Below are 21,146 nucleotides of genomic sequence, written 5' to 3'. Positions count from 1 at the left end.
ACCACCATGCTGAACCTTCGTGGGTCCAGCTCCACTTGCTGCAAAACTCTCAATCCAGAGTGTTTCAGATTGCTAATTTTGTGGGTGGTGGTACCTGCCAAGCCAGATCACCTGGCTCCCTGTCTCAGCCCCCTCCCTTTCAGTTGAATGGGCAGCCCTGTCTCCCAGGCATTCCAGGCACCAGTTGAAATGGCTGCCCAGATTTGTGTGAGTTTCTTTGCACCAACCTGCGGCACCAGCTGAAGCAGCTGTGCTGGAAACTCTTGGCACTTTTCAGCCCGGGAATCTCCTGATCTGTGGGAAGCGAAACTCATTTGGAAATGCAGTGATCACTCACTCTCTGCATTGTTCTTTCTGGGAACTGCACTCCAGAGCTGTTTCTATTCAGCCATCGTGGATCCTTCCCACTAAAGTTAAATTTTTAAAAATTATTTTATGAAAGAAAGTATCTGATATCAATTGTTTGGTTTGTATTAGAGAGGGAGAGATATTGTAAACCAGTGACAAAATGTTACAGAATAATCTTAAACTTTGTATAATTTTAATCAACCTTAGGTTCTTTACTTACTAATTTTTAAAATTTTATTTTTAAATTTGATCTTATTTTAAATTGACAAATCACACTGTCTATAGGGTAGAGTGTGATGTATTGAGATGTGTACAATATGGAATGATTAAATCAAGCTTTCATTTGCTTATTTTGAATATCTCAGATTTTTTCATTTTGTAAAGAATGTGAGTCATGATGGTAGTATTTCATATTAGTGTATTTGAAATTACATTGTTTAAGTAGTTATGAATTATTTTTTGAAAACAAATATATTAGTCTTCTAGAATAATATTCTTCTTTGCATGTAATTTTTGGAAATAATTTACTCTGTTTGAATAATGTTAATGTTAAGAAATCTCTTGATACTTATTAATATAACTAGATATAGCCTTTGTACTATTTTTGATTTAGTTAAAAGTTCTTTGAGATACTTAAGATACAGAATACTGTATTCATTTATTTCTTTTCACCTAGGTTTTTGTAGAACTCACTAAAGAACAAGAGGAAGAAGATAATAGTTGTGGAACTTTAAACAGCACACTTTGGTGGGAACGAACACAAGAAGACAGAGTAGTATTTTGATTTTGTATTGTTCAGTCTGCTTACTGGACTTACTTCTTCTTCACTTAATTTTAACTTTGGTTTAAAAAGTTTACTATTGGAATGGTAACTGGAGGACCGTGAAAGCTCTTGAAATTTTTCTAAGCTCCTTAACTGAAATGCTGTGGTTGTGTGTTTTGCTTTTCTTTAAATAAAATTTATGTAATAATTAAGTGAATATGCATGTTTGTATTGAAATATATTGAACTATAAGTTTGTTTGTCATCTTCACCTTTCAAAAACAGTGCATTTGAATTTATGATTTAATAGAATAGTGATAGAATAATTTTATTTTGAGGTTATCTATAAGTTTACATCATCTTCTTAAATAAGTATGTAATGTTCCAATCTAAATAAAAAACCAATTCATAACTAGTACATAGAAAAGATACATAAAGCAATGTGAAAGTTTCTTGCTTCTCCTTTTCAATTTCTAAAAAAAGCACTTTCAATGGAAGTTGTCATCCATAAAAGCTGAAGTGTAAGCACTAGGAAATCTCAATATAGAGGCTTGAGAAAGTGATATCCGCTAGGTGGCAGTCATTGATCATAATAAGTGAAACGAGACCTTGTTCTGTTAGATAATTTTAGACATAGGTAATTAAGTATTTGAAATTACATTTCTTTTATTTAAATTAAAAATTCAAAAGTGTTTTACTTATTATAATTAAAGGAAGACTGTGTATAGAATCTTATGTAATAGTCTGATTCTTTGAATCTGGGTAGAATGACAGATACCTGTAGAGGTGGAAGAATTAAGCCATACATTTTCCTCCACCGCTCTTGGAACATATAAATTTTTCGTCATCTTCCTTGTATAATTGAGTTGAGTAGTCACAATCATGTTATTTTGTTCATTCAGTTACTTTGCTTTTAATGTATGTGAATACATGCTCTTGTAAACAATTTTAAAAGACTCAATTTTTATAATTTTTATATACTCAATATATTTTGGTTATTAAATTAAATTATGTTCCCTTTATCACAGTAACAAAATCTGACTCAGGAGAAATATAACTTAATTCTTAGGAAAGCAAGGGTAACTGAGATAGAAAGCAAAGGAGAGAAAACATCAAATATTTATTTACAGTGTACAGTTCATGCTTCTGAACATATTAATTTTAAAATGTCTTAAATTACTGATCTCAAAGCTTTTTCTATATTGATATAGATAAATACATAAATATACATATTAGACAAAAGCAACAATGCCAACCTTATGTTTCCCATCCATGGTCAAATTTTAAAAAGAGAGTAAAAGCTGAGTTTACTGAGTGACTGTTTACTAACTATTAAGGCAAGAAAAAAAACATGCTGGGTGTACTTTACAGTTTACTTTTGTGGGCTTTTAATTTTTTTTTTCCAGTTTGTTCTCAGTAAAGACTGGATTTTATTTAAAATAATTTTTTTCTTTTAAATTAGCACAAATTATCTTAGGTTTGTTCTTAATAAAGATTGTGGGTTGTCGTTGAAATAATTTTTTCTTTTAAATTGGCACAGATTATCTTAGGTCAACATTTTGATTTTAATCGTTAAAACATTTTTAGAGTTATGTAATTCAACAAATATTTTAGTGATTATGTTTAAAGAAATGAATTCTTTTTTTTTTTTTGAGACGGAGTGTCGCTCTTGTTTCCCAGGCTGGAGTGCAATGGCGCTATCTCGGCTCACCACAACCTCCGCCTCCTGGGTTCAGGCAATTCTCCTGCCTCAGCCTCCTAAGTAGCTGGGAGTACAGGCACACCCCACCATGCCCAGCTAATTTTTTGTATTTTTAGTAGAGATGGGGTTTCACCATGTTGACCAGGATGGTCTCGATCTCTTGACCTCGTGATCCACCCGCCTCAGCCTCCCAAAGTGCTAGGATTATAGGCTTGAGCCACCACACCCAGCCAGAAATGAATTCTTTTGAGAGAAGGATGACTATCAGTTTTGGCCCTGTAAGATCTTACAGATCTATAAGATAGATACTTATATAACTTATATAAAAATATATATTACTTATATAACTTATATAACTAGCTATTATTTTTATATAACTAGCTGTATATATGACAAATGCTTTGCTAGTAGTATTAACAATGTTTTATAGGAGTACAGCTAATTCTACTTAGGATAAGTGGTGTTATTATTGTTTATATTGTTGTTCTGTTGGTCACTAAAATTTCATTCTAATTGTGCTCTGAGTTTGTTAAAATACCATACTGTATTTTTGTATAACATGTAAATGGGCATTAATTTTTAAGAAATAGAAATGTTTATCCTTAATGTATTTTTAATTTGCTAACATTGAATTTTTTATTTTCTTTCCTGAAATAGCATGTTACCTAAAATGAAAGAATTTATTCTCAGATGAATAATTTTTGTATCAGCTATTCTTATAAGGTAAAAGTTTAATTATTTTTATTTATAATGTGTTATATGTAAGCAATTCTCAATGCTGCTCTTTAAGAAAAATAAATATTATTATATTAATAAGCTTTAAGAACTGAAAATTTAAGACAAGTCATTTTGTATACTAAAGTGATTTCTTTATTTAATGCTAATAATTGAATAATGAGTAGGTCATATTAAAAATCATTCAGAAACCTGGCAGTAAAATTGTTGGGTTTTTTTTTTAAGTATCTGAGGGTAGTTTTCAATTGCAGAAGGAACATTGACAATTACTTTATGTTTTAATTTACATTCAGATTTTAAACACAAACTAGGTATGTTTATAGATTTTTTTGTCTTGAATGTATGTTTGTAAATATAAAGCAATCATTTTAACTTATATATTATTAAATATAACAGGTTAAATTATTCTCTAATATTTAATACTACTTACATATTTATCAATTTCCTTAGAGTTTTTGAATAAGTTGATTCATACACACACTTAGCGGGTATTTTAAATGTAATGAACAGATTCTTCTGAAGTGCCTAAGCAGGTCTTGCAAATCAAATTTACCTTTTTAATTTAAGAAAATAAAGTTCTCAAGAATTTCAGGCATCATTTTGTGTTGCTTTCGTTTTTGTGATAGGGTCTCACTCTGCTGCCCAGGCTGGAGTGCAGTGGCACAATCCTGGCTCACCGCAGTCCCAACCTCTCAGGCTCAGGTGATCCTCCCACCTCAGCCTCCTGAGTAGCTGGGACTACAGACATGTGCCACTGCACTCAGCTAATTTTTGTATTTTTTTGTAGAGGTGGGATTTTGCCATTTTCCCCAGGCTGGTCTCAAATTCCTGGGTTCAAGGCATCCCCCCACCTTGGCCTCCCAAAATGTTGGAAATACAGGTGTGAACTGCCTTATACCTGGACTTCAAACGTCTTAAAAATAGGCAATGTACACAAAACTTCCTGGTTTTAAGGCTTGCAGCCACACTTGCGTAAATATAGTAATGTGTTGCATAACAATATTTTAGTCAAGAATGGACCACATAGTAAGATTATAAAATAAAATACTGTATTTTTCTTGTGCCTTTTCTATGTTGGATACACAAGTAATTACTATTGTGTGTTCGAGTTGCTTACAATGTTAAGTATAGCAGCATACTGTCCAGGTTTGTAGCCTAGGACCAACAGGCTATATCATATAGCCTAGATGTGTAGTAGGTTATACCTGAAGTATTTTTTTTTTACCATGTGTACATATATACCTTTGCAGAGTTACACATTTGTCAATAAAACAGCTATCTCTCACTATCAAAATGTATCCTTTTGCTAACTTGAGACCAAGAGATGGATACAAATTAGGTTCCTCAGTTAATGATTTGGACAAATTAAGGACTATCTATAAACTAAACTAAATAATGATATAAGCATAGACCCTGGATCTGCCTTCTAAGATTAAGCTGGCAGCTGTTGAGGTGGAGCTTCTTTTATGTTAAAACTTTGATTTTTGAGCTTTAAGTTGTGAGTTAACTTAATTTAAGTTTCAGGTTTTTTGCAACCCAGTATTTTCCCCTAAAACAAGATGACATTTAGGTTTTATTATTACGTTTCATCCAAATTCATGATAATAGGACTTTCCAAGTTTCTATGTTGTGACTATAGTATGGCCTGCTTAATGAATGAAAATGAATTTCTCAGACCAGGTGCAGTGGCCCACACCTGTAATCTTAGCACTTTGGGAGCCCGAGGTCAGTGGATCATTGATGTTAGGAGTTCGAGACCAGTCTGGCCAACATGGTGAGATCCTGTCTCTACTAAGAATACAAAATTAGCTGGGCATGGTGGCACTTGCCTGTAATCCAAGTTAGTCGGGAGGCTGAGGCAGGAGGATTGCTTGAACCCAGGAGGCAGAGGGTTGCAGTGAGTCAAGATTGTGCCACTGCTGCACTCCAGACTGGGTGACAGAGTAAGACTCTGTCCCAAGGGAAAAAAGAAAAGAAAGAAAAAAAATGAATTCCTTACCTGGGTTGCAATTTTACTTTCTTTTCTGTTTTGTAATTCTTATGTGTCTCATTAACTGTAATGATATGGTCATTTTACTTACAGAATAATATCATTATTGTTTTGGTTCACCTTGTCTAATTTTCATTCATTAATATATCTTTGTCATATAGTTGTGGGAAATGAGTGCTAGTTGAGATATATATGTATCGGCTAGTAATTTTTTTGGCCAAACTGTTGATATTGTTATGTGATTATTATGTAGTTGATATTTGTTTTCTGTTGACTACATTTAAATACCCACACATCACTGTACATGAAATCAAATTTGTAATAGAATAAGATTAAAATTATACATCAAGCTTTACAGATTAGTAAGAAATCTCAACTTCTAGTGTTATCATATCTGCTAATTTTAAAAGACCTTATCTCTATCTTTTAATTCTTTAGCAAGTATGTAGCCTTGAATTTACCTTCACCAATTAAGATATTAGATAGTTTTTGAGAGCCATCTATGATAGTGCCTAAAGTCTTTTTTTTTATTTCAAAGAAATTTTTAATAGGCTGAGGCTAATATATTCAAGAGTATAAACACATTTCCTTTGGATTACCTAAAATCAAACTTTTAAAGTATCATATTTCAGTTGACTAAAAATATAGCCAGATAGTGCCTAAAGCCTTTAAGGTTAAAGAAAGACTGCTTTTCATTATTATTCAGTATTCACAAATATTTATTGTATGTCCATTAAGAATCAAGCACTTTCTTAGCACTAGGGATATACATTATTGAAACAGTAGACAATATCTGTCCTCACTGAGCTTTTATTATAGTAAGACAAATTACCTACTTTTAAAAATATATAATGTATTAGATGATGGGAGGGAGATAAGGACTCTTGGAGTGGGTGCTGCAGATGAAAGCACACTGATCTCATGTAGGTGAGACTACACTGAGAAGGTGAGTTGGTAAGTATCAAAGCCCTGAGGCAAGCTGTGAGTGGTATATTTGAGAGAGAAACAGGACCAGTGAAGCTTGGGCTAACTCATAAAGGGGGACACTAGTAGGACATGGGATCAGAGAGACTCCAAACCCTAACCTTAACCCTAACCCTAGTGTATTAGCAAACTAATACAAGCCCCATTCCAGGATCTGCTCCTAACTTCCTTCCTAATGGCTCTTATGAACATTTTATGGACCTTCAGTGAGATCAGAAGTCATTCGAGGGTTTTAGGCAGAGGTATGACAGCATTAGGCTTATGTGAAAGGAACAGTTTAGCTGTTGTGTTAAAAATAAATCAGATATGAGGGGGCAGAGTACAAAAGACCTGTTAGGAGGCCACTGCAGCGTTTGATTAGGCAAGAGATGATGAGTTGAATAAGGAAGGTGATAAGAAATCGTCTAATTCTGAATATTGTGAAGGTAGAGATTATAGTACATGGTATATGAGAGAAAGAGAGTCAATGACACCAGTGTTTAGTTTTGTTTTGTTTTTGAGATGGAGTCTCACTCTGTCACCCAGGCTGGAGTGCAGTGGCATGGTCTTGGCTCACTGCAACCTTCGCCTCCCTGGTTCAAGCGACTCTATTGCCACAGCCTCCCAAGTAGCTGGGGCTACAGGCGCCTGCCACCATGCCTGGCTAATTTTTGTATTTTTAGTAGAGATGGGGTTTTACCATGTTGGCCAGGCTGGTTTTGAACTCCTGAGCTTGTGATCCACCCACCCTGGCCTCCCAAAGTGCTGGGATTACAGGCTTGAGCCACCATACCTGGCTGGGATTTTTGTTTCGTTTGAGCTTCTGGAAGAGTAGAATTAACAGCAATTATTTTGTCTCTAAACCTATCTTCTACTAGTATCATCAAGTAAATGAAGAAGACCATGGAAATTCAAGTTTGAGGATTTGAGGGAAAGATCAATTTTGGACTTGTTAAGTTTGAGATAATCCTTAGACATCCAAGTGGAGATGTCCAGTAAGCAAAAGAAAAATATTGGGAGCAGTGTTAGTTTTGGAGCCCACTTACAAGCTGCAAATCAAGGGGTATTGAGTGGTAGAGCAAGAAGTGCAGCAAGGTCCCAGCAGTAGTGAAACATAGGTAATGTTAACTAAGGCATGCTACCAGAAGGCAAGGGTCTTACCCAGTATAATGAAATTCTAAGAACAGATCTGAGACCCAATGGCCCAAATTAGCTATTGAAGATCTGAAAAGAAGGAAATTGTAAAGTGAAATCAGGTTTGTGATTTATTTCTTGGGAAAGCACTGCTGGGAAACAGGAAGACAACTTTGGAAGGGAACCCATCCCTTGGAGGCTTGATGATGTAGAGAATCAGGCAGCTGAAGAGTTCTACAGAAACAGGTTAGTATCACAGTCAGAAGACAGACCACCAAAAATCTCCCTACATGGTACTATTTACTAAAGAAATTGCATTTCACTGTACTAACAGAAGAGTGTTTTAGTTTGAAAACTAGGTTAGCCACTCTAAACCCTCCACTTACTCTGTTACAGGTCCATAGAATATCCCATTGTTCCAGATTCTCATGGATGCTAAAAATGAACTGTCTGTATTCCCCTTCAGAAATAAAAAACTTGTTTCTCTGGCCTATGAGAGTGCTACCATAAAATAGCTTGCAGTTTTCAACTCCCTAGGGCATCCTTAGCAAACTAATACAGGCCCCATTCCAGGATTTGCTTCTGACTTCCTTTCTAGTAGCCAATAACAAGAGTTAAGACATGAAATAACTTGGCCAAAGTTGTGCTGGTGTTGCTGAAGGAAGAAATGTACTGTACCACACAAGAGCTGCAGGAGCTAGCCACATCTACCCATAAAAGCTAGGAGGATATACATGGGACTGGATTCTAAGGGTGCATGATCAAATGGTGCAGAACATAAAGTTGGATAAGAGTTTATTCAGAGTACTCTTCTGGCCTGAAGGATTTTTAATATCCTGGCAAGAATCCCAAGAGATGGTTCTTAGCAAGAACACACTGCTAACATAGTTCTTAGAAGCATGGAAAAAGCAATGGCCAACCCAATGGCATGTAAAGCCATGGTACATGATGCAAAAAAAGGTTAAAACACCCAGAAAATCAGGCATCCTGTGTGAATGTACTATATGAGTTTGGAAAACACAGTAGGTGACTAAATTCAGAACAAGGAATGCACTATTGAAGGGCACACCAACATCACTATACAGTTAGTGGTGGCTGTTCTCTGAGCTGATGGCAAGTGATACCATTATAACACTGGGCTCACAGAAAGCAATGGAGATGATAAAATCCTGAATAATAGAGGCCAAGTGGCAGCACTTAACAATTAGACACCTCAGAAACCATGTGGACACAATTACTGTAATGAATATTGAGAACTGCAGAACTCTCAACACATAACAACTCTGTCAAAAGCCCTCCACTGAGAGACTTGACCAAATTTTAGCATTTCCTCTAGCAGCATAAGGTGTCCCTTGGGTGATCGCAGGTCCCTACCCCCAATAAAAAGCATGTGAGAACACTCAGTGCTACCAGAAAAATCTACTTTTTGTTGTAACTAACACCTAATAATAGGCACTAATCTTCTTTCTTAGAGCATTTATTTATTAAAAGGAGTTTACAGTTATAAATACGTATCTCTTGCAGCGCACAAGTTTCTTTCTCCAATGACCTGGGAACCATTCTTTTTAAGAATAGTTATCAAGCAGGATAAAGCCTCTGTTTTCCAGTCTCTGTGAGGATAGAATCCTAACTTTGATAATTGCCAGCTAAGAAACACAGCTGGCCTAATCATATTAACACCAATGAACCCTTTGTACTTTTTTACTTCTCTGTGCAGAGCTCCTACAACCCCCTACTCCCACTCTCCTTTTGAAACACCCAGATCACCTCTGTACAAATCAAAAGGTAACCCAGCTCTTTCCCTTACTGTTAGCAGTTACCAAATAAAATTTGTTTTCACTTGTTTAGTATTGGGCCATGTTTATCTTTCACAACAGGTAGGCTGTGGGGGATGGGGACAGTGATCCACAGTTATGGAGATACTTAATAGAACATTGCATCTCTAGAGGCCAAATGAATGGATCATCAATGGAGTACTCAGTCTTTACAATTAAATCAATGATGGGTGATTGGGAGGATGAAGGCTCAACAGGAGGTTATGATTCTTCTCTAGTTTCCAAATCTGAGCCAATTTCTGTACCCAGAACTCACAGAAGGAGAAGCTGGGTCCCTAGAAGGAGAGACCCTGCAATATCATGGCAAGGTACATATGGTATTGATTTCCTCAGACTTCCTCCAAAGGAATTTATAGCCTTTAACTCAGGTAATTACATACTGGAGAAAGGGGAATGCCCAATCATTTCAAGGTCTGTTTACCACACACAGGACCAAAGACCCAAAGCATCATCATGGCCTCTCTGACAGAGTGAGGGGCATTTAAGGTCTAGGTAATAACTAAAATCCTAACCTAGATCTAGTTCATACAGAATCCGCTAGTCTGTAGACCTATCTATCATGTCTCTAGTCCCTGAATTTGTAATTGTAATAGATAAACATGTTTTCTTGACCTATGGGGTAAGAACTATCATAGTGTGTATACGAGTTTTCTAGGGCTGCTATAACATAGTACCACAAATGAGTGGCTCCAAACAGCAGCAATTTATTCTGTTACAGTTCTAGAGGCCAAAAGTCCAAAATCAAGATGTCAGCAAGGTTGGTTCATTTTTGGATACTCAAAGGGAGAATCAAAACCATGCCTCTTTTCTAGCTTCTGGCAGTTACTGGAAATTCTTGATGTTCCTTAGCCTGCAGATGCTTATCTCCAGTCTTATCACACGGCTGTCTTCCCTGTGAATGTCTTGTGTCTTCTTCAAAGGTTGCCAGTCAATTTAGCGCCCACCCTACTCCAATATTACCTCATCTTTTTACATCTGCAAAGATCCTTTCTCTAAATACTGTCACATTCTGAGCCTCCAGGAAGGACATGAATTTTGGTGAAACTACAGTGGGAAAACTGTCCTAGCCCCATAAAGATAGGAAATAAAAACATTTCATTTTGGGAAGGGGGATGGAAAAGGAATGGAAGAAATTAAAGACCTAAAGGTGCAAGTGGGAGGGAGATGGTCTTTATAATATTTCTGTGTTAATATACTAATCTTGCTCCTGCAAATATCCAATTCTAGAGGAGGATATTAATCTAGAGACAATTCAGCCAACTAGTGGCTTCAGTTGAGTAGCTTAACCAGATGTGCTCTCTTTGCCAGAGCTGATTAAGAAGAGCTTCTGTCGGCCACATGCAGTGGCTCACGCCTGTAATCCCAGCACTTTGGGAGGCTGAGGCAGGCGGATCACGAGGTCATGAGATCAAGACCATCCTGGCCAACATGGTAAAACCTCATCTCTACTAAAAATAGAAAAATTAGCTGGGTGTGGTGGCACCTACCTGTAGTCCTAGCTAACCTTGGCACTATTGACATTTTGGGCTGGATACTTTTTTGTTGTGAGAGTCTGTCCTGTGCGTTGTAGGGTATTTGTAACATTCCTAGCCTCTTCCCAGTAGATGCCAGTAGCACCCTCTCCCAGGTGACAACCAAAATGTCTCCACACTTTGCCAAATATCTCCTGAGGGAGGGTTGGGGTCGCAGTAGTGGGAGGAAGACAAAATTACTCCCATTTGAAAATACTGATTTAATGCATTGATTTGGGTTGAAAATTGATTCAATTCATTTGTCCAAAGGTGTCAGTGGAAAAGCTAGTTTTAAAATGTTTCTGTGGTTTTTCCATACACGAGTAATGTTTCATACTCTGTGCTCAGAGGAGGTGGGTTCTTGATTCTGGTTCACTCAGATTGAGGTAGTAGAGAGAAAATTTCACTTCTAATCTTGTATTAAATACATTCTATCAGAGTTTTATAGACTCTATTTGCATACTTATTCTCAAGGTCTGTGCATATTTGAATGCATGTCTTCTTTCAGTGCTGTTTTGAGTTAATCTTAGGTTATCTTTGAATATTTTGTGAACTATCTTACATGTGAAGTTATTTATTTGCTATTCTTAAGTCGTTTCTCAGTGAGGTTCCCAATTTGGGACTACTCACTTTGGGCAGGGGGACCACTATTTACAAACGTGCATTATGAATATTAGGTAAGTGCCCTGGATAAAAATAAACTCTAAATAAAGACAGTGTGGCACATCCACAAGTTTGAATAGCTTTGCTTACATTTTAAAGTTCAAAGAAAGAATCTTTTCAAAAGATTCCTACAGGTACTATTTGACTTATGGCCATTACAATCATTATATATAAAGTTATTGTAAGATGCAAACCCAGGATCTTATCTTGGTCCTCATGGTCATTCTCATGCAGCTGAGGATACAAAGCCTATACAGCAGACAACTGAGAAAAAAGCTCAGAAATTAATTGTATAGAAAGCCACTGGAAGTTTTTCTTTGCCTAGTTAAAGCTCAAAAGAATTTAAAATGTACAATTTAAATTCAGAGCTGGAACTGTGCTGGGAGACAATGAATTTCACACTGAAATGTGACAGTACCAAGATTATTTAAAAGTATTGTATCTCTAACTTTAAAATTAAATGTCTTTTTTTTTTTTTTTTTAATCTCAGTAACCATGAGAGATACTGTTTCTTATCCTGATAGGTGGAAGCAGCACAATGCAAGATGTGGGTGGATGCCTAATACCGCTAGTAGAAATGGGGCAGAAAAAGAGTGAAACTCTGACCACCAGATGGCAGCAGAGGCTTGTGCCAAAAGGATACCTTTCTGGTCGCAGAAAGGGGTGGGGTAAGGCCGCTTGAACAGTGGTAGTGCCAGCAAGGCAGTCTAATAAGAAGCCATAGCTTAACTCCTCTGAGCTAGAGTCACCCAAGTGCTAGTTCATTGGAGAAATGGTGAGGCAGTAACAGAGTTCAAGAGGTTCGAAAAAAGAATAAGAGGGGTGAGCCAGAAGATAATCCTAGCCATTCACCAAACTTGAAGGCAGAATAGCTAGAGGTTAGAAAGGATAGGAATGGTCCTTAGAAAGGACAGGGCAAGAACTTGAAGTTAGATTGTAATCACCAGTTATAAATCCCTCCTTTGGTCTCTTTGAGGAGCCACAAAATAGGAAACGTTTCAGGCACTCTCCAAAGGGCACAGAATCTTGTTATCACTAATACTGAAAGTAAGTTTTATTGAACTGGGATAACTTGGAGGTAGATGGGCAAAGATGATTAAAGGAAACCTCCAGAAAAGGTATTTTTTGAGTATTATCTTTTTAAATAAAGGTATAACCATAGTCTCTAATCTGATTTTTTACTTCTCTCACTTCTTTTGCTTCAAAAGGTAAAACCAGTGATATCCACATCCTTCAGAAAAATTAGTATTGTTTTCCTTAAAAAATTATTATTTAAGAATTTCATTGATAATTCCCACTGGGAGAAAGCATCAAGGTGAGCAAAATAAAGTGGCATTTTAATTGAAATATTTAAGAAGTAAAACAATTTCAACTGTAAGAAGAGACTTGATATATAAGAACTAAGCATTAAAAATGTCAATTAACATTAAGTGAAGGTTTACTCTGTAAAAGGCATTGTTTCATTGCTGTATGCACATTTTGTAGACTATTGGTTCATTGACTTGCAGCATCAAAATTATCTGGGAGAATGATGCCAGTAAGATGACAGCAATGATGCCAACAAGAAGGTAACCCACTCATACCTTCCCGTCCCTCATAACAACAATAATTCTGCACCATCACAGACCAAAGTCTCTCTGTGGGAGCCTCAGGATTCAGGTATAAGGTTGTGAAACCCCAATGCATCCCAAGACCTACAGGGCTATTTTGAGAGTGCAGACTAGCACCTTAGTGGCTGATATACTGATTTTGCTTGTGGGTTCAAGCCTGGAAATGACTCCATTCTTCTAGGAGCTTGGCTAAGAACCCATTTGGTCTTGAGCCTAAAACCAAAACCATCTGCGAAGGAGTACAGAAAGAATCACGCACACTAGTGCTTCGACATAGAGCCTTCTCTGCCTGCCAACAATGAATCGGAAACTTGCCCTGTGACTTGACTCCAGCCCTTCTCTGCTGAAGTCCCAGCTCAGAACTGCTTACACAATGACCTAGAGTGAGACTCACCCATATCTTGCATCTTGGAAGTCTGAACTTCCATATTGTGCTCCTTAGCCTCTGTCTCATAGTAGATCCTGAGAGAAGCCAGCCTCAGTTCTGATCCTTCTGCAGTCAGGGAACTAGCCCCCCATCTGTGCAGAGACCTGCTGGGAGATGCACACTTATCTGAGTTAATAAGACAGGCTTGCCAGCTGCCATTCTGTAGCAGATTCAAGGGCCCCAGTCTTAGCCCTGGCCTTTCCTGCTGCAGTCAAGGAGCTACCTCATCTGTGCAGGGACTGCTAGGTGATGGACATCCATCTTAGCTACCAGAACAGTTTTCTGAGGCTTAGGTTTCTGGCCAGATTTTTCATACAGCCTGAGTACTCTCCTTGGGTCTTCCCCAGGTCTATCTGGAGTAGAATGTTGTGTAAATCTCAGAGCTCTGACAAGACTCACTGCAAACCTGAGCTTAGCATGCCCTTTAATGCTCTAATGCTGAAATAGCTGTACTGGTTTTGGGCTCGGGGAAGACAATAGTCAGTCTCCTTAGAGTCTGTGGAAGATCTGCTGAAGAAGAATGCACATAAAGCCAGATTGAAGTGACTAGAATAAATGCCCAATCTTTCAAAGTGCAGACATTGTCACACATCCACAAGCATCAAAAACATTTAGGGAAATATGACCTTACCAAGTGGACAAAATAAGGCATGAGGGACTGGCCTAAAGTGATAGAAACTGTGATCTTTCAGACAAAAATGGTAAAATAGCTGTTTTAAGGAAGATCAATGAACTTCAAAAATATACAGAAAAACAATTCAGAAATTTATCAGAAATTTAATGAAGATTGAAATAATAATTAAAAAGCACAAACATGCTGGGGTGGAAAAATATAGGGAACACAATGAAAAATGAAACAGAGACCATGAAAAGCTGAACTGATCAAATAGAAGAAAAAAAATATTAATGAACTCAAAGACAGGCTATTTGGAAATCAGAGGAGGAGGAAAAAAAAAAGGAATGGAAAAAACAGTGAAGAAGGCTTTTGGAATTGATGGGACAACATTAAAAGGAAAAATATTCCAGTTGTTGGAGTTAAAGAAAGGGTTTAGAAAAACAAAGTAGTGTGAAGTTTATTCAAAGAAATAATAACAAAACTTTCCAAACCTGGGGAAAGATATAAATATACAGGAACTGGGAGATCAAAGCTCATCAATCAGATCCAACCCAAATAAGAATACCCCAAGACATAATCAAACTTTGGAAGGTTAATGACAAATAGAGATCTCTGAAAATAGAGAAAGAAAAGAAGCAAATAGCATATAAGGGAACTCCAGTACATCTAACAACAGACTTTTCAGCAGAAACCTTAAGGCCAGGATGGAATGGAACATGATGTATTCAGAGTACTAAAGAAAAATAAAACTGCCAATCATGAATACTGTATCCAACAAAGCTGTCCTTCAGAAATGAAGAAGAGGTAAAGACTTTACTAGGCACACAGAAGCTATGGGGAATTCATTACTGTTAGCCTTGTCCTATAAGAAATACTGAAGGGAGTTATAATCTAAAGAAAAGAATGCAAACGTGATTGTTATTCTAATACTATAATTGTGGAACATAAACCACTTATATCTTAGTATGAAGAATAAAAGAAAACTATTAAAAATATTAACTAGAGAGTATAAAATGTAAAATCTAAAAATGTTAACTGACATCAAAAATTCAAAATGTGGGAGGAGAATGAAATTATGTGTACAGTTTTTTGTTATTTCTCTTTTCTTTGTTATCAAAGTTAAGAAATTATTTTAAAATGACTTGTTATCAACTGTCAGATTTTTTTCAGCCTTATGGTAACCATAAAGCAAAAATCTATAATAGATATATTAAAAATAAAAAGCAAGGAATCAAAACAGTACTAGAGAAAATCATTTACACACAAAGGAAGATTGTAAGAGAAGAAAGGATCTACAAAACAACTAGAAAACAGGTATCAAAATAGCAGTAGTAATCCCTTATCTATCAACAATTAACTTGAGTGTAAATGAAACAAATTTTTCAATTAAAAGACATAAAGTGGCTGATTGAATAAAAACAAGTCCTTGCTATCTTTGGCCTACAAAAGACTCACTGCACTTGTAAAGACACACATATATTGGAAGTGAAGAGGTGGAAAAAGATATTCTATGCATATGGAAACAAAGAGTAGGAATAGCTATACTTATATCTGATAAAATAACCAAAACTCTAAAATGAGATAAAGCCATTATGTAATGATAAAAAGGCCAATACAGCAACAGAATACAATAATTATAAATACATATGCACTCAATGTAAGAGTACTAAAATATATAAAGAAAATATAAATAGATCTAAAAGGACAAATATACTGCAATAAATAATTGTAAGGAACTGAAATGGACAGATCTTCCAGACAGAAAATCAACTAAGAAACATTGTAATTAAACCACACATTAGACCAGATGGACATAACAGACATTTACAAAACATTCTGTCCAATAGCTGCAGAATACATGTTCTTCTGAATGTACATAGAATATTCTCCAGGAAAGGTCATATGTTAGGCCACGTAAAAGAATCAAAATTATATTATCTTTTCTGATCACAATAGAATAAAACTAGAAATCAATAACCAAAGGAACTTTGGAAATGGTACAAATACATGGACATTAAACGACATCCTCATGAACCACTAATGGGTCAATGGAGCAATTAAAAAGGAATTTTTTAAAAAAATTCTTGAGTCAAATATAAAGGGGGAACATTATATACTTGAACCAATGAGATACAGCAAAAACAGTTTTAAGAGGGACATTTATAGCAGTATTCGCCTATATCAAAAAACTAGAAAGATCTCAAATAACCTAACCTGGCAACTCAAGAAACTGGAATAACAGGAGCAAATTCAATTCAAAATTAGTAGAATGAAAGAGACAAATACACAGGAGAAAGCCATTTGAAGACACAGACACAGAGAAGAGAGAATGCCATGTAATGACGACACAAATATTAGAGTTATATAGATGCAAATCTAAGAATGACAAGGGTTGCTGGCAATCACCAGAAGCTGGGAGAAAGAGCATGGATTTTCAGATATGACAATGATTTTTTGATTTCTAGACTCTGACACTTCGAGAGAATCCATTTCTAGGGTACCCAGTTTGTACTACTTTGTTATGGCAGCTCTAGAAAACTAATACAATGGAAATTTGGGCAGTGAATGTGAGAAGATAAGCTACTTTATAAGATATTTAATAAGGTAGCTTAAGCAAACCGGCAGTGACAGTATTTTCTCATATGTAATTGCCAGGCATATCTAAAGAAAGATAGACAGAAAAGATTATAGCAGTCCCTGCCATGATCTGCTTGCTAAAGGAGAGAAGATGGTAATAGAAGTTAACAATAAAATTAAAAGAGATAACCAAGAAAGCCAGATTTATAGAATAGGTAATAGAATTTGATTGAAGTATTGTGCAGTGGTGTTGAGTTTAGAAAAGATTAGCCCAGTTTCCTCTGGGAATTGGAATGAAGTAGAGACACATGAAGGAAAACTTCTGCCAAATTGTCTCTCATTGTTCACTAATATGGCACATTTGCCTGCTGAAAGCCATTGTGCTTTCAGGGGTCAAGGACTCGAGTAAGGAAAAGTTTAATGAGGAGGGGCAGGTTGATGTTATGTAATGTGGATGTGCATAAGCCTAAATCTGGAGTATTTCAACACTCTGACTGTAGGATAACTATACAATTATAAATGTATAAAGGCTTAGAATGGAAAGGGTCCAAATCCTACTATAAATGTGTAACAGAGACCTGAATATGAACTCTCCAAGGAGCACAGACAATGAGTGACAGGTCTGCAATGCAGGTTTCAGACTCTTAACTGTACCATATTGGAAATTAAAATCCCTAAAAATATTGTCGTAGTGTATATTTTATTGCTATAACAGAACACCACAGATTTAGTTGGACCTAGCAGAATGGGTAATTTATAAAGAAATTATATACATTTCTCACAGTTCTGGAAGCTGAGCAGTCCAAGAACATGGCACTGGCATCTGGTGAGGGTCATTCCACCGTGGAAAGGTGAAAGATGGAAGCATGTGCATGAGACAGAGGGAGAGGGAATTGGGCCTAACTCATCCTTTTACCAGGAGCCTGTTCCCAAGATAATAGTATTAATCCATTCATGAGGGTGGAGCCCTCATGAGCTAATCACCACTTCTAAAGGCTCTGCTTCTCAATACTGTTTCACTGGTAGTTAAATTTTAACATGAATTTTAGAGCAGATATTCAAATCACAGCAATTATGAAATAAAAAATATTTTTAAAATTTGATGATTAAGAAGAGTGTATGTCTCTATTATAGTATGATTTTAGTTGTTTTTCTCCATCCATTTAAATGAATATTACCATTAATGTCTGGGATTGGAACCAGGTTAAGTTTCATGTTTTCCATTTCATGAACTTTTACTTCTAGTAATGATTTTGGCTGAACAGAAAGAGAAATTTCACTAACAAAGAAAAGCAATTAAAGTATGCTTCCTTTGCGGTTATTGACATTTACAATTAAAGGAACCATCTATTTCCATATTCCGAATGAAAATGGTCATCATTTGAAGAGTCTCTGAGTTCTTTACCCTTTCTATCTCTGTCATTTTCCTGAATGATTATTAGCTTCTGTATGCCTAACAAGAAATGTATTATTATAGTTAAAATCACATAATAAGATTTTTCAGGGTTAATAAAGAGGGGTTATTTGCCATCCTGAGAATATTCCATTTAGTTGTAGCTGAAAAAAAGGTAAAATCATAAAAGTTATGCCCATCTAGTCTATACCACTAAACTTTGAAAATGGGTATTAGATATCATTGTCTTGATTAGCATCATTTTCATAGTTGGTAGTTAAGAGTGAGGGATCTTGGAGTCCAAACACTATTCTGGACTCATCTGTTGGCTTCACGCTTATTTAAACATTTGCAAATAACTTCACCTGTTAGCCTCACCTTTCAAATTTGTTTAATGGATGTAAATAGAATACCAACTTTGTAGGTTTGCTTTGGTGTCAAATGGGAGAATTCATTTAAACCCTTGGAATACTTCTAGTATATAGGAATTAGTGAATACAAGGAACCATTTAACTGAAAAGCAGTTAACTTTCAGGTGAAGTTTTCTCATTGAAATGATTCAGATTTCTGAGATGAGCAATCCTCATTTTCTCTCTCTCTTCAACTTTCTCTTTAATTTGCTTCTTTTTTAGCTTGGCTGTCACATTTGTAATTATTAAAAGTCATATAATTGTAAATATGTAGTTATCCAGGACTGTGGGTTTTTCTTTTTGAATCTGATCTCTTTTTTGTGTGTACACCAAAAAGATAGAGCAATAAACAAATACCACATGACGTGCTCAGCCAAAAATTCATTACTCTCTCTGAAGAGTAACTGGACAAGAAGAAAAACATAGGGAAAAACAGAACAGAATTTGTTGGCATGTTCTACACACAGACCATGACTTTTCAGAAGTCAAACTAAATAAAAACAGTTTAAAAAGAGGCAACCATTTGTAGAGGAGTCCTTGAAGATTCTTCATTGTTTTCTTGGACAAAAAGAGACCAGTGGCTCCAAGTGCTTCTAAACACTTCTCTCTTACTTTCTTAACTGTAAGTTAACATTTGTTTTACATTTTCACTTTGCATAAGGTCATTAAGATATAAAGTATATAGCCAATGCCAAACATATTGATTGAAAGTGTTACAATTATATTTATCAGATGTTCTAAATTTCTTTTTTTTTTTTTTTTTTTGAGACGGAGTTTCACTCTTGTTACCCAGGCTGGAGTGCAATGGCGCAATCTCGGCTCACTGCAACCTCCGCCTCCTGGGTTCAGGCAATTCTCCTGCCTCAGCCTCCTGAGTAGCTGGGATTACAGGCACACACCACCATGCCCAGCTAATTTTTTTTTATTTTTAGTAGAGACGGGGTTTCACCATATTGACCAGGATGGTCTCGATCTCTTGACCTCATGATATATCCGCCTTGGCCTCCCAAAGTCCTGGGATTACAGGCGTTAGCCACCACGCCCAGCTTATTTTATATTTTATGTTACAGTGCTAGTGAGTTATTTCATTAAAGAAACATATAACATTTTAATGTGATAAAATGAAAAATGACTAGATTCAGAGATATGTATAAATATCAGACAATAAATTCTCTCTCTGACACTGCTCTGAATATCCTTTTGAGAATTTGTAAGGTTTTACTTCTTTAGAATGTGTAAGCATTAGGACAAGTTCCTTTTTCCTGTGTTCTTTTGTTCTTTTAAAATGTTTTTTTTTTTTTTTGTGGTTTACTTAATGGAGCTATTTAAACAGACCTCTGTATCCATAAATGAAGATTGGTGTTTTAATGTTTCTACTTTCTTAAGTTAGAAGTTAGAGATTATATTGAGTTTTGCTGGTTTTGCCTTTTATTTTATGATAAAAAGCAAGTATAGCAAGTTCTCTGAACATTGTAATTTGTTTATAACATCAACATTTTTTCAAATGGACTTCAGTAATCATAGTTGTGATACCAAATGATCATCTCTGGAATTTCAAACTGAAAACAAAGAATAAGGATTATTACAAATCAATTACTCTAATCATATTAGCTAATGTTCTTGGTTTTAATCTGTGTGTATCTTACACATTTACTTCAGACATGGAAATTTTAAAAAGAGAAATTAGCTTTTTGGGATTCTAAGAATGACTATAATATTTTCGACTTTGCATTACCCAGTGGTTAACAAGGTATCAAATAAATGTGCCCAAATGTGCAATTCAAAATAAGACTGCTTGTGGTCAAATCGCTGACTGATAAGGAACTGCAGAGTGGTTTCTTCCTGTTAAACTTTTATTTCTTAACAAGTAAAGAGGAAGTGTTTTTTGGATTCTAAACGTTACTAAGATCTTACTGAGGGATTTACTTTTAGTGGTTGTAATGTTAAGATTTAACAGAAAAAGAGTGACTTCTGAGACAAAAGGAGAAAGGACTCATATACCATCACCTTTATCTCCCTCATAGCCATAAAAGTCTGGAGAGAAATACCAGCTGAGAGGACATTTTACAATTATTAATACTTTGTATTCTTTTAAAAAATCCTGATTGAATATATTACTACAATGTCATATAAGGCATTTAGTTGGTGCATCTTAAAATTATGCTTTTAAAACATACAAAGTCTTTTTGTAACTAACTTTCTTTTTTTCTTTTCTTCCCCTAGTTATTGCTCTACAATATTTATTTTACTCTGTCAGTGAACAGGACAAAATGATTAAAAAAGAAATAAGTGTGTGTCAACAAATTCAGACTCTTCTGTACAAGAATTTTCTTAGAAAATGGAGAATAAAAAGAGAGAGTTTATTGGTATGATTCACAATATATATGGTTTTTCATAGCTAGTAAATGAAAGTCCATTATGTAGTATTATGCCATTTTTATTACTTGTTTATAAATTCTGATTTTTAATT

General features: G+C 35.7%; 1 protein-coding gene and 2 long non-coding RNA genes across 10 annotated transcripts in view; all 3 read left to right on the top strand.

Moving 5' to 3' along the window:
- Positions 1-1,837, top strand: part of ABCA5 (ATP binding cassette subfamily A member 5) — a 102,733-nt gene extending 100,896 nt beyond the window's left edge. For 5 of the 8 annotated variants that reach the window (XM_035301646.3, XM_002748665.7, XM_078374514.1 and 2 more), the window contains one exon: positions 1,025-1,837. In XM_035301646.3, coding sequence (XP_035157537.3) covers positions 1,025-1,132 — 108 coding nt within the window. In that variant the 3' untranslated portion in view covers positions 1,133-1,837. The remainder of the gene's footprint in view (positions 1-1,024) is intronic. The other 3 variants (XR_013535973.1, XM_078374515.1, XM_054256422.2) reach the window with 1 other exon arrangement.
- Positions 1,838-3,468: 1,631 nt separating this feature from the next.
- Positions 3,469-7,882, top strand: LOC144582702 (uncharacterized). Its single transcript, XR_013535975.1, has 3 exons — positions 3,469-3,535; positions 5,223-5,321; positions 7,782-7,882. It is a non-coding gene; the product is annotated as an uncharacterized LOC144582702 (long non-coding RNA).
- A 4,288-nt stretch (positions 7,883-12,170) lies between these two features.
- On the top strand, positions 12,171-21,042 carry LOC144582701 (uncharacterized). The gene is made up of 3 exons (XR_013535974.1): positions 12,171-12,311; positions 12,852-12,958; positions 20,900-21,042. It is a non-coding gene; the product is annotated as an uncharacterized LOC144582701 (long non-coding RNA).
- Positions 21,043-21,146: the final 104 nt, after the last annotated feature.

This window comes from Callithrix jacchus, chromosome 5 (assembly GCF_049354715.1).
Source record: "Callithrix jacchus isolate 240 chromosome 5, calJac240_pri, whole genome shotgun sequence".
In the NCBI taxonomy this organism is placed as follows: domain Eukaryota; kingdom Metazoa; phylum Chordata; class Mammalia; order Primates; family Cebidae; genus Callithrix; species Callithrix jacchus.
The sequence above is the reverse complement of the archived record's forward strand: the minus strand, read 5'-3'. Positions and strand labels throughout refer to the sequence as shown.